At 40.7% G+C, this 14,006-nt stretch overlaps 1 protein-coding gene across 2 annotated transcripts in view; it reads right to left on the bottom strand.

The window, feature by feature from the left end:
* Window positions 1-14,006, bottom strand: part of LOC145357109 (bridge-like lipid transfer protein family member 3A) — a 157,733-nt gene that overhangs the window by 22,201 nt on the left and 121,526 nt on the right. For both annotated transcript variants that reach the window (XR_013889254.1, XM_080210239.1), the window contains exons 15-17: window positions 10,244-10,434; window positions 6,004-6,179; window positions 5,236-5,386 (exon numbers count right to left, since the gene is read on the bottom strand). Coding sequence is in view for 1 of the 2 variants with exons in the window: in XM_080210239.1 (XP_080066365.1) it covers window positions 5,236-5,386; window positions 6,004-6,179; window positions 10,244-10,434 (518 nt within the window). In the remaining variant the exon portion in view is untranslated. The remainder of the gene's footprint in view (window positions 1-5,235; window positions 5,387-6,003; window positions 6,180-10,243; window positions 10,435-14,006) is intronic.

Genomic DNA, 14,006 nt, shown 5'->3' with positions numbered 1-14,006 from the left:
AGGGCCTCTTTCTGCACTGCAGGGTTCTATGATTCTAAAACAGCAGCCTGTGCAACACCCTAATGACATCACCATCAAATCATGTGATCAGCTCTTAAAGCAACCTGCAATCATTTAAATATATAACGTCCTTCTCCCTTTACTTCTGTGGTCATCATAAATTACTACAGTGGCACACATAGGATCAATAATAGATGATTATTGAATAATTAATGATTATACACAGACAATAAGAAAGTTGATCAACAAAACACCTATTCCTCTTTGGTTATATATGACATTCTGGAATTTGACTATACTTGAGTCTAGAAGTATGATTTGGAGCTTCAGTAGACACTTCTTTTGGAATTAATTCTGCATCAGTTTCACATGGCTATGTGTCTATGCTACTAATCAACTAAGTCTTCCATTCTAGTATTTACAAGACTAGACTAAAGAGTGCTTCTAGTGATGATGCTGAGAAATTATTTTGAGATAATTGGTCAGCATGACATGGCCAAAATTGTCAGTTTCAGTTTGAACTGTATAAGGAATTGCAGCAATTTTTGTTAAAACTATGGCTAGTAGTCATTTCGCACTTGTGACATAACTACCAAGACTCCTCTGCTTGTTTCACACAAGTAAATTATGTAATGGCTTCAATTATGTAGCTAAGTTTGGAACAAATTTGCCATAATAATTTACTAATCCAAGAAAGGACCTCAATTCATCGGACGTTGTGCTTCTAAAATAGTGTGCACCTTTTTCAGGTGCTTTAAATAGGTCTTTATTATCAATAACATAACAAATTCTAAACTGACATCTAGAAAAAGTCAGACTTCTTTCTTGATATGTAAACATTGTGCCTGAAGACAATGTTGCTTTTAAATTATTCAAGTGTTCCTGCTCATGAGACGCTGTAATTAGAATATAGAAAGAACAAAGAGAAGTACAGCATTGGAACCAGCCCTTCGGCCTGTGCTGACCATGATGTCCTAATCAAGAAAAAATCTTCTGCTGTTACTTGGTCTATATCCCTCTATTCCCTCCCTATTCATGTATCCATCCAGATGCCTCTTAAATGTTGCTAATGTGCCTGCTTCCACCATCTCCTCTGGCAGCAGGTTTCAGGCACCTAACACACTCTGTGTGAAAAACATCCCCCGCACATCTTCCTTAAACTATCCCCCTCTCACCTTGAACCTGTGCCCTCTTGTAATTGAAACTTTCAACCTTGGAAAAAGCCTCCAACTATCCACCCTGTCTATGCCTCTCAATTTTGTCAATCTTTATCAGGTCTCCCCTCAGCCACTGTCTTTCCAGCGAAAACATTGCTATTTTGTTCAACCTCTTCTCACAGCCAACACCCTCGAGACCAGGCAACATCCCGGTGAACCTTGTTGCACTCTCTCCAAAGCTTCCATATCCTTCTTGTAGTGTGGTGACTAGAACTGTATGCAGTACTCCAAATGCAGCCTACCCAAGGTTTTATAAAGCTGCAACATGATTTCCCAACTCTTGTACTCAATGCCCCAGCTGATTTAAAAGGAGAGACTGAGTAGACCAGGACAATGCTCATTGGAATTTAGATGAATAAGGGGGCATCTTATTGAAACATAAAAAATTATGAAAGGAATAGGTAAGATAGAAGCAGGGAAGTTGTTTCCATTGGCAGGTGAAATCAGAACTGGGGGCATAGCCTCAAAATAAGGGGAAGCAGATCTAGGACTGAGTTGAGGAACTTATTCACCCAAAGGGTTATGAATCTGTGGAATTCCCTGCCCAGTGAAGCAGTTAAGGCTACCTCATTGAATGATTTTAAGGCAAAGATAGATGGATTTTTGAACAGTAAAGGAAATAAGGATTATGGTGAGCGGGCAGATAAGTGGAGCTGAGTCCACAGAAAGATCAGCCACGATCTTACTGAACAGCTGAGCAGGGTTGAGGGGCCAGATGGCTACTCCTGATCTGAGTTCTTATGTTCTTATTTCGAAGGCAAGCATACCATATGCTTTCTTAAACACTTTGGCCAACCGAGTTGCCATTTTTAGGGAACTGTGGACCTGCATGTCCAGATCCTTCTGCATGTTAATATTCCTAAGGGTTCTGCCATTTATAGTATAATTCACACCTAAATTTGATCCTCCAAAATGCATCATCTCATATTTGTCTGGATTAAACTCCATCTACCATTTCTGTGCCCAAATCTCCAATCTATATCCGGTTGTATCCTCTGACAATCCCTGGCACTATCAGCAACTCCACCAATCTTTGTGTCATTTGCAAACCTACTAATCAGACTCCCCACATTTTCCTCTAGATCATTTATATATACTACAAACAACAGAGGTCCTAGCACTGATCCCTGTGGAACACCACTAGCTACAGATCTCCATTCTGAAAAACACCCTTCCACCACTACTCTGTCTTCAATAACCAAGCTAATTCCGTATCCAACAAGCCAGACCAACCCGAATCCCATGTGATTTTAGTTTTTGTACCAGTCTACCATGTGGGACCTTGTCATACTCCTTAAATTGCATATAAACTACATTCACAGTCCTTCCTCCTCATCAATTCTCTTTGTCACCTTTTCAGAAACCTCAATCAAGTTGTGAGACATGACCTTCCCCGGACAAAACCATGCTGCCTGTCACCAACTAGTCCATTTTCTTCCAAATGTGCATATACCCTGTCCCTCAGTACCTTCTCGAAAAGCTCCTGCACCACTGATGTCAGGCTCACTGGTCAATAATTTCCTGGATTATCCCTGCTTCTTTTCTTAAGCCAGGGAAGAACATTGCCTATTCTCCAGCCCTATGGAACCTCATCCAGGTAACATTGCACACCAGCAAAACCACTTCAAATCAGATCCATGGATCTTTGGATGAGGGCTGGTATGGATGTTATTCCAAAAGGGAATCCCTTATAACTTGATGATTAACGACGGTAAGCAATGATTGCAATTCAGTGGCTATTTTCATCCATAAACATCAACCTTTGTTGAATTTCTGCCCACCTGATAACCCAAAGAATTTTTATTTATTCATTCATGCGACATGGATGTTGCTGGCTGGGCCAGCATTTATTGCCCATCCCTAGTTGCCCATGAGCAGTTGAGAGTTAACTGTATTGCTGTGGGCCTGGAGTCACATGTAGGCCACACCATGTAAGGATGGCAGATTTCCTTCCTTAAAAGGACATTAGTGAATCAGATGGGTTTCTCCAACAATCAATAATGGTTCCAGCATCTTGGAATGACTCACCAATTTCACAACGGTGTGCCAGTTGTCTTAAGGTTATCACAAACTGAGCAATACTTTCACCTTCGATTTGATTCCTTCAACAGAACCTTAACCACAATGATGAGTGGCTTTGAAGATTAATGCTCTTCAAGAATCTGTCAACACATCACAAGTTTAGTTCCTGGCTTGTTGGGTGAACCAACTGAACAAACTGAAGGTTTTATCTCCTATTGTGCTGGGAAAATCTCATTTGCAATTTTATTTGCTTGTATTAAGTACTCAAATAAGAACTCAATGGTTCATTTTCTTCATTGAAAGGTCCATGGATTCTAATTGACCCGGCATCTCTCTTGTGGACACTAGCAACTTGAGACTGCGCAATTTTCTTTAAAACATTCTTCCGAGTTCTTCCCTTTTTATCCTGGAGACCATTGACTTATTTTTTTCAAATGACATCAGCCATGCAGAAGAACATCCCTATTTTTAAATGTATCAGATACCGTCTGGAATCTCACCCTCTGTGCTCGGAAAAATAGTCCTCTTCTAAAATGATACACTTGACCTTCCGTCATTGGCACTTTAACCTTTAACTCTGTTGTTGATTTTGCTCAGCCTTCTAATATTTGAAGCATGGGAACCCACAATGTCTTTCTTTTGAGTATCATTTATCAATTTCCTTGATGAAACAAAATCGTGACTTGTCGCCAATTTTCTTTCTATAATGTCCTAACTATTGTTGGGTTTCAACAAAGTGAAAAGATGTGGTTTGTGCAGAACCAAACAACAGATTTGTTTGAGGATCTTTTTCCTGTACAAAGTACAGACTGAAGATAAATCAGCTGTCTTTGCAACACCTGAATGAAATCACCATCAAATCGTGTGATCATCTCTCAAAGTAAACTGCAACTATTTCAATATGTAACAGTCGGAAGTCATTTCAGATCTATTCTTGTGGTTTATGAAGCCACCTGCAACCCTTTGTGAAATTACGCTCGAGTCTCTTCATTTTCAACCTCAACAGTCTCTTTGAACAGAGCTTCTGCACTCTGGTCCAAATGTGAACTGCATCCAGAATAGACAAAGAACTTAGTCCAGTAAAAACACTCCTAACTGCTATAAGTCAGCAGGCTTCTCTAACTGAATCATTCAATGATACATGTACTAGGAAGAATTATTACAAAGTACTCATTCTCACAGAACCATTATTCCCTTTTCAATAAACTGAGGTGGCCTTCTTTAGGATGAACCATCAAAAAGCAATATAGAAATTCTTCTCCTTCTTTACAGATTCCAAATCTATTAAAACAACTGTAAACCGGCCTTTGTTAACTTATGCATATGCAATCCATTCTGTTTTTCCTTTTTTTTTTACAGAAAACTTGTTTAATATGGAGAACATTACAGGTTGAAAAACAAACATTAGTTTGAAAGGGTATTCATTAATCATTTGGCAATGTGCATGGATGACTGATGACCTTCTATGGTGACAAGAGGAAACTTTGCCTCTCTAACTACAAAGTCAAATGAGCTTGTAAGATCAAGAAGTGAATAACTAATCTCCTGGCAAGCCCTGGTTTTGCTCTTGGATGGTATTATAAACTCAAGGAAGGAGATCAAAGAACAAGGGCTGGCTTGGTGGCACAGTGGTTAGCACTGCTGCCTCACAGTGCCAGAGACCCGGTTCGATTCCTGGCTTGCGTCACTGTCTATGTGGAGTTTGCATGTTCTCCGTGCCTGTGTGGGTTTCTTCCGGGTGCTCCTGTTTCCTCCCGTAGTCCAGAGATGTGCGGGTTAGGTGGATAGGCCATGCTAAATTGCCCCTTAGTGTTGGGGGATCAATTAGGGTAAATGCATTGGGTTGGGGGGTGGGGCCTGGGTGGGATTGTGGTCAGTGTGAACTCAATGGGCCGAATAGCCTCCTTCTGCACTGGAGGATTCTATGATTTTATGATAAGTTACAGCCATAGTGAAAAGTGCATTATTAACAGTGATTTTGTGTTCTATTTCTCACCAGTTGTACGGCTGCTCAGAAAGCGCTGCACTCCTACGTTGCCCAGCTGGTCAGGAATCACTTCCTTCGCCTGAACACCGACAGAAAGGTCATCATCTCTTATGTCAATCCCACAATTCAAATCAAATATCCTCAGCAACAACACGGATGCCTGGGAAACAAAGCAGCAATTTAAATTTCCACATTGAAAAGGGAAAGATGGACAATATGTCCCAACGCTCCTTCCTGAACCACCAGGAAATCCTATTCTGACTCGTCAAAAATTACAATATATTCTGCCACAGGAGTAGTCGGATAGCATGGTGCAAAGAGGGGGTGGTCATTGACCTGTTTATTAACAAGTCATCAGAAGTTGTGGTTCCTGCTCTTTCCCCATAGTCTTGCAAAATTTGATATTCTGGGTGGATTATGTTCACCATAAGAGCAAATGAACTGCTTATTTAGTTGTTGTCTCCGTGCCACCACCTCCTTGCCCCCACCATGCTAAACAAGCACCTACTGAGCTGTTTTGCTCCTCGAATACAAGCCAGATATATTCTTCAGCTGAAAGAATGCGATGCCCTGAATTACACAGTTCTTCAGCAAGTATGGATGGAAGGCGGAAGAGCTAAACAAGCAAGATCGACATCATTTCATTTTTCGCCATCTCCGTCTTGTGTACCAGTTGACAACAGCAGGAGTTTAAATCAGCTACCTAGGCTATTGGGATAAAAAGTGAATCAAGTAATAACACCCAGAAAATTACAACTGAAGGGAACAAGTCCTCACCTGTTCTGCATTAGACTCATCCTCACTGTGGGTTGATGAGCTGGTCACGGTGGAAGGTTTGTGAAAGCTCTCTGCTCGGTGTCCTCCATCAACGTATTCTGGTAGACTCTGATTGCTGCCCATTCCAGCTGTCAAGTGTATGCTGGTATCTGGGGGTAGAGATTCCTGCCCAGATTCTAAACATCAGAAGTCCAAGAATCAACACTAGAGCTACCAAAACAGTGATGATTTAACCTGAGTCAGGTTTTCAATGTGATGCTTCATATTTTAGGTTCAATGGTTACTCTGTTTCTCTTCTGGAACCGAGCTTACAAAGGGTACCAATGGATGAGTAGTGACCCAAGCCATCCTTTAAATTTGAACAGATAGACTGAATTCAACTAACAAGTTATGTTCAAGTTTGCTAACAGGGCGATTACATGCCCCAAAGCTGTGGAAAATTGGTACCCTTGGGACCAAATGCAAAATCCCAGATCTCGTAATAATGTTGAGAGGTTTGGAAAAACGCCTTGAGAAGAAATTGGGTGCAGTTATGCATTTCAAGTCACCATGATAAGCACAGGGTTATCCAGCTGGGGAGCCAACTGGAAAAAAAAAATCAATTACGTTATCAATTCCAAAAATATAGTTTTAACATTGTGCTTAAACCCATGATGGAAGGGCCTAGCCAGTTGGGATCTTTGGACCCAGAAATTTTGATGCCAGAAACAGCTGCGGAGTTATGCTCAAAGACCATGGCGATAAAGAATTATGGTGATGTGTCAGTGGGTAAAAGACATTATCATTAGGCTCACAAAGTGACAGGTTACATCTATTGTTTGCGCACAGTTAATACATCTCATTGTTGATAGCATTTGGGAACATAATAATTGATCTGGACACAAACAATAAAATAAAAGTACAAAAGCAATCAGCCATAATATCCAATCCAATCTATCTACAGAAGTCAACAACAGCACAAACTTTACCCTATGAAACTTTAGTTAGGCCACATTTGAAATAGTGCATGCAGTTCAGGTCGCCACATTACCAGAAGACATGGATGCTTTGGAGAGGATGAAAAGAAGTTTTACCAGGATGCTGCCTGGTCTGGAGAGTTTTAGGTATGAGGAGAGGTTGGGTAAACTTGGATTGTTTTCACTGGAAAGACGGAGACTGAGGAGCGACCTGATAGAGGTCTACAAAATTTTGTGAGAGGCATAGACAGGATGGAGAGTCGGAGGCTTTTTCCCAAGGCGGAAGGTCAACTACAAGAGGGCACAGGTTTAAGGCGAGAGTGGTATGTTTAGGGCAGATATGCAGGGAATGTTTCTCACACAGAGGGTGGTGGGTGCACTGTCAATGAAGGTGGTGGAAGCAGGCACGCTTGCAACATTCAAGATGCACTTTGATAGATACATGAACAGAGGGATAATGGTGGGCCGAAAGGCCTGTTCCTGCCCAGTGTGGTTGTACATCCTGCTGCGATTTACCATCTCAGCTCACACACTGGGAATGAGTACTTGGTTTGTATGGAAACGTTAACATACGTTGCAAATTTGGCATGGAAACCAGTGAAAGGTGGGCCACATAGAGTGAAATAAATGGAGTGTCAACAATGTCCATGTAAGCCTGCCATTGAAATCAATAAGATTTGGATTAACTTTACAGAAATAAATTTCAGATGCATGTTAGCGTGAATTGAGACTATTATTTATGGTGGAACTGAAATTGCCATTATATGCAGATCGAATATAAAACACAAAGTAATATTTAGGCCCAAATAGTCTGCTCTAGTGTTTTATACTCCATACAAGTCTCCCTCCATCCCAAGCATCTCATCTCAGTTTGCTGCATATCCATGTTTACTTTTATCTCATACACAAGTTCAGTTTCTCTTTGAAAATATAGGAGGTATTTGCTTCAATCTCTCGTTGCTCCACTGGCTAAATACAATTCTCGTTTTCCTGTCAGCTTCATTAGCAATTGCTCAAGGGATTGGAAAGAACATTACAAATGGATTGAAGATTAGCTAATGGCCAGCAAATCCTTTTTTTTGGATTCAGGAGTGCTGCAACGATCAACGCTTGGTCCTGAGCTAGTTATAATCTTTATCAGTGGCTGAGATGAACAAACAGCACAATTCATCCAAAGCCAAGGAACAAAGTAAAGAGTGAGGAAGATGCAAGAGACTGGAGGAATTTAGACCGATTAAGTGATTGGTCAAGGTTTATAATGGATTATAATGCAGAGAATTCACTCTAGTGGGAAGAATGGAAACAGAGTACAAGTAAAAAGGAGAACTTTGGGGGTCCTTGAATAACAATCTTAAATTTAACATGCAAACAATTAACAAGGCAAATAGTATCCCACAGCCTTGCTTACACGAGTAAAGAAATCTTGCTGAGGGGGCTTTAGTGAGGCCACACCTGAAGTATTAGACACCATTACTGTCTGCTTCATTAAGAAAGTACACACTTGCCTTGGAGGAGCTGCAACAGATGTTCACCAGATTGAACCCTGGGATGAGGTGCTTGTTCAACAAGGAAATAGTGGGTAGAATGGGTCTATATTCTTTCAAGTTCAGAAGAATCAGGAAGTAACTGACTGGAATTTAGAAAAAATTCTTATGGCTTTGGCAGTGAGATGCTCAGAGACTGTTTCTCTTAGCTCGAGACTGGAGAACTCTCATTGTTTTAACTAGTTGATCCCTTATCCAGAGACTGAGGAAGGGCAGTTAGGATGGACAATAAATTTTGGCCTTTCCAGCGATACTCATTTTCCATGAATGATGGGATGTGAGGGATAAAGCAACAAGTGGAGCTGATGTACAAGTTCAGTGATAATGTATTGAATGGTAGTGCAGGTTCAAGGGGGCATATGGTCCACACTTGCTTCTATTTCTTGTGCAAAGCATCATATACTTTTGGCTCCCAGCTTTAGATTTTCCCACAATCAGAATCATCATCTAACCTATTGATAATCTGAAAAGGCTTCGATAAAATCTGTCAAGTCTCCTTTCTAAAGGAAGAAGCCCCCATCAGTTTAATCTTTTCTGATGGCTATAATCTGTTTTGGTACCATCTCAATTAATTTTAACTTTCTCCAGTGTTCCTATGTCCTTTTCATTTCAAGGCCAGAGAACAGTGCACAGGATGGCAACTGCATTCTGACCAGAGTCAAGTTGAGCATAATTTCACGACTTCTCAATTCTATACCCCAAGAAATAAATTCCAGTGTTTTGTCATTGTTTTAAATAGCTTTGTGAATCTGCTATGCTGATTTGGATTGTTTGCCTATAATCCCAAAGATCTCTTTGTTCTTCTAACCCTTCAGCTTATATTCTATGGTTGGTCATATTTTTAGTTTTCATATCCAAGTGCATCAGATCATTTATTCGTGTTAAAATTAATTTGCCTCAACTATCTTGGCTGCAAGTTTTCTAATGTTTTCCTATATTATGTTGCAATCCTCCTGAGTTAGTTTGGTAAATTTTGATTTTGAGTTACTTGTTCTTTAGTCCATATCATTAATGTAAACGAATGATCAGTGATCTTTGTGGGATACTGCTTCCCACATTCCTCTAATCTGAGCATCTAGCCTTTATCTCTATTTTTTCCTGACCCATCTGTTATCCATTTAGTGGCTTGCCTACACATGGCCTAACCAACATCACAAGCCTTCCATACGGTGTCTTATAAAAGGCTGTTTTCAGTGTCACATTGTTTAAAGTTTTAAAGTTTATTTACAATTGTCACAAGTAGGCTTACATTAACAGTGCAATGTTATTGTGAAATTTCCTAGGAGCCACACTCCGGTGCCCGTTTAGGTACACTCAGGGACAATTCACCATGACCAATGCACTAACCAGCATGTCTTTCGGACTGTGGGAGGAGCACCCAGAGAAAACCCATGAAGACACGGGAAGAACGTGCACTCTGCACCCAAGTTGGAAATCGAACCTGTGTCCCAGGCACTGTTAAGTAGCAGTGCTAACCACTCTGCCACCATAGTATAACTCATTGCAACATCTGAAAACATCTGATCCATAAAGTGACAAGAATGTTATAAACATTTTTCTGCTTCTACCCAGAAATACACCTGCTTCCTTTGGTTATCACAGTAAGACCCTCAAACATTAATACCACAAGTCAACTTCACTCAGGCTTTCCATCCCAGCCAATCAGTGATGAAATCAAGAACATTCTCACAATATTTTCTCACTCTGTTTACTGGACAATGATTCTATGTAAACACATACCTGCTTCCAGGAGGAGGACGTACTTCTCACTGCTGTCACTGTCTACAGATAGTCGATCTTCTGCCAGGCTGCCATCCAGCGAAGTCGTGTCCAGGGAATGCTGCGAGTTGGTGCGTTTCATGTTTAAAAATCGCAGTTTGGTGCTGGATAAGGAGGAGGATAAACTGTCTTCACCTTTAGACAGCTGTTCCCTTCAGGAAAACAGGAAAATTGGTTTTAGTCAGGAGTAGTGGCAAAGTAGAGATATGCTGTAACATAAAGGCTGCTTTTACAATTCCACAAAGGAGAACTTCAGCGTTGAGAGGATAGTGTTGTATTCCAACAGGGTTCAATATGAAACAGTGCCTCATTCTGTCTAAGTTGGATACAAATGTAAACTTTTGTTAAAGAACCATACAGAGTCAAGAAAGATACCTGGAAAGCACTGTAAAAAGGAAACAGTGAAGTCACCACAGTCCTGGATGACCAGAAGCTAACTTCCCTCTCAAAGGAGAGAGCTGACTGGCAATGATTATGATGTGGAGATGCCGGTGTTGGACGGGGGTAAACACAGTAAGAAGTCTCACAACACCAGGTTAAAGTCCAACCAGTTTATTTGATAGTAATCTTACAAGCTTTCGGAAACGGTGTTCCTTCGTCAGGTGTGTGGAAGGTTCACTTTGTGGTGGAATTGGCAGTTGCAATCCAATGTGGAGAAAGGCAAAGTGAAGTAATTAAGGGTTGTGGATGCTGCTTCGTTGACAATATGGGCTGTCAGGGTATCAAGCGATGAGGCCGGAAAATGCAGTAAAGCACGTCAGTCATGACCATACTGAATGGAACAGCAGGTTTGATGGGTCATGCAGTGCTCTTACCTCTTCTGATAGCATAGCATTTTGATAATCAATGTACATTGATTATCAAAATTATGTACAATGTATCTCGGACCCCAATTCTCCACTTTTTCTTGTTTTCAATATCTGGATCGGATACTTTCTAATCTTTTTTAAGCCCAAAGCAGATGACATCACATTTGCCTGCACTGAAATCTATTCGTCAGTTTTGCCCAGCCACTTAAATCTAATACGTCTTTGCAATTTTATGTTTCCACCGCATTGTTGATAATTCCACCCATCATTGTCCCATCAGCAAAAGCCGGATGTGTGGCGTTCTAACTAATCATTTAAGTCATGAATAAATCTAGTGACTAGTTGAGACCTAACAGATCCCTATGCGTAATATCCTGCTAAACCTGCTCATTGGCTGAGCAGTAGAAGAGAAACAATCGCCTCACCATCAATAATTTGCCCTCAATTCCACGAGTTTCATCTTCAGCTCTCAGTCTCTTCTGAGGAATGTTTAAATCAATGAGTTCCATTGAATTTGTATTCAACTGATTTGAACATAATCCCTGCGCAATACAGATAATAAATCAGGGCCACAAACACAAGATGACAGCGAATAAATCCGCATTAGAACTGAAAATAGAACCGAACAGTACAGTACGAAGAGGCCCTTCAACCCCTCAAGTCCACACTGACATATTAGAAACACCTGAACTTCCACCTAATCCCATCTGCCAGCACTTGGCCCATAGCCCTGAATGTTATAATGTAGTAAGAAGTCTCACAACACCAGGTTAAAGTCCAACAGGTTTATTTGGTAGCAAAATCCAATAGCTTTCGGAGCGCTGCTCCTTTGTCAGGTAAGTGGGATTTCAGTTCACAAACAGGGCATATAAAGACACAAACTCGATTTACAAATTAATGGTTGGAATGCAAGTCTTTACAGGTAATCAAGTCTTAAGGGTACAGACAATGTGAGTGGAGACAGGGTTAAGCACAGGTTAAAGAGATGTGTATTGTCTCCAGCCAGGGCAGTTAGTGAGATTTTGCAAGACCAGGCAAGTCATGGGGGTTACAGATAGTGTGATGGTTGAGGCCGTCCTCATGTATGTGGAATTGGCTATCAGTCTCTGACCGGGACTCAACCAGGATCTTGGGTTCATGTCACACTATTTATAACCCCCATGACTTGCCCGAGCTTGCAAAATCTCACTAACTGAGCTGGCTGGAGACAATTACATATCTTTTAACCCTCTCTCCACTCACATTGTCTGTACCTTTAAGACTCGATTACCCCTAAAGACTCGAATTCCAACCATTATTTTGTGGATTGAGTTTGTGTCTTTATATGCCCTGTTTGTGAACAGATCTCCCACTCACCTGACGAAGGAGCAGCGTCCCAAAAGCTAGTGGATTGTGTTACCAAATAAACCTGTTGGACTTTGACTTGGTGTTGTGAGACTTCTTACTGTGTTTACCCCAGTCCAATGCCGGCATCTCCACATCTTGTTAAAACGTACCAAGCACACCCGGTGATTTTCGGAGGTTTCAAAAGCTGAGGGAAAAATCACACTGTAACGAGAGAAAATTTCCCCATGCTGACATCATGCCAAACCAGAAATATGAAGGAGTGACCTCAAATGTTCAAGAAAATCAACCTGTTGAAGCCTCCTTGCTCAGAGTTCAGTGCTGTAGGATCAGTCACTCAGTCAAATGAATTTGCTTTTCCTAAGAGGTCACAGGATTTAGAAATCAGCCTGGTAACCCTTCTGTAAGATAATGGCTGATCTGACCATGGTCTCAACTTCATTATGTGACCGATATGGAGATTGTTGGGGGGCATGAAATGAGAATGGTGACTGGGATTATTTAAACAATGAGGTGAGGTTGTGCCATGAAGAATGGGACAGATTTGATGGGGTAAATCATCACTTGTTGGCTTTTCATGGAGTTTTTCAGCAACCCTTAGAACGAGCTGTTTTGTGTGCCTGAATATAATTGTAGTAAAGTTTCTGGACTGGATTTGGTGTTAGTTTAACATGAAATTGATTTCCTTTATCAGCTGCGGTTAACTTACATAACTGCAGAGGCTTGTAATCAAGTGGAAACTTATGATTAGATTTCAATTCAAGATTAAAGTTGGCTGGTTATTTTGCAATTTTTAAAAAACATTTCAATGACATGTTTAGGTTAAAGCAATGACGACACAGCCATGGCTTTTCCTTTGGAAGTCATACAAAGTGTGTCTAGCAGAACAAGACACAGGCATTATGTAGTATAGCTGAGAACACAGTCAAATTCAGGTCCAGTCCAAATGAATTGGATGGAGTCCCTTTCAAAGCAACAAAAGAAAAATAAATTTGGGCAAATTGGATCTAATTCATAATGGTCATGAAACCACAATTCAAAATGCCTTAATTGCCTTCTCTGAGTGTCTCTGTTACACCATGGTTTTGGGGACAGAATAGATGGGGCTTGATTGTACACCAAATCCGCATTGCAACCAACTGGATCGCTCGACTGATGCGAGGTGACAAAAAAAAAAGTACAATTAACCCATTCTTCAATAGGAGTAAAATGCAGCATTGAAGAGCTGCATACATTCAGGACCTGACAAATTAGAAAAACCTTTTCTTGATATTAGAGAAACAGTGACACAGAGAGGCCCATACTGAATGTTCATCTTCACACAATTCTCCTCAGAATCTCCATTTCATCTCAGCTTGAATATTCTTTCAGTCATTTCTTGCTTGCACACTGAATAGCCGAGGTGAATATGGTGAAAGTAGGTGATTTTAAACTATTTTTAAAAGATGGACATTGATTCAATTAAGGGGAAATTAGTCACGACCGTATTAACTGTCTGGAATACCTACAATTAACTGCGTCTTTGGGTGAAAACAATCACAATTCAATATTGGCCACATGGCGGTGCTGTC

This window comes from Carcharhinus amblyrhynchos, chromosome 22, assembly GCF_965287045.1.
Source record: "Carcharhinus amblyrhynchos chromosome 22, sCarAmb.v2.hapA, whole genome shotgun sequence".
NCBI classification, from domain to species: domain Eukaryota; kingdom Metazoa; phylum Chordata; class Chondrichthyes; order Carcharhiniformes; family Carcharhinidae; genus Carcharhinus; species Carcharhinus amblyrhynchos.
Note: the sequence above shows the minus strand (reverse complement) of the source record. Positions and strands in the feature narration are given on the sequence as shown.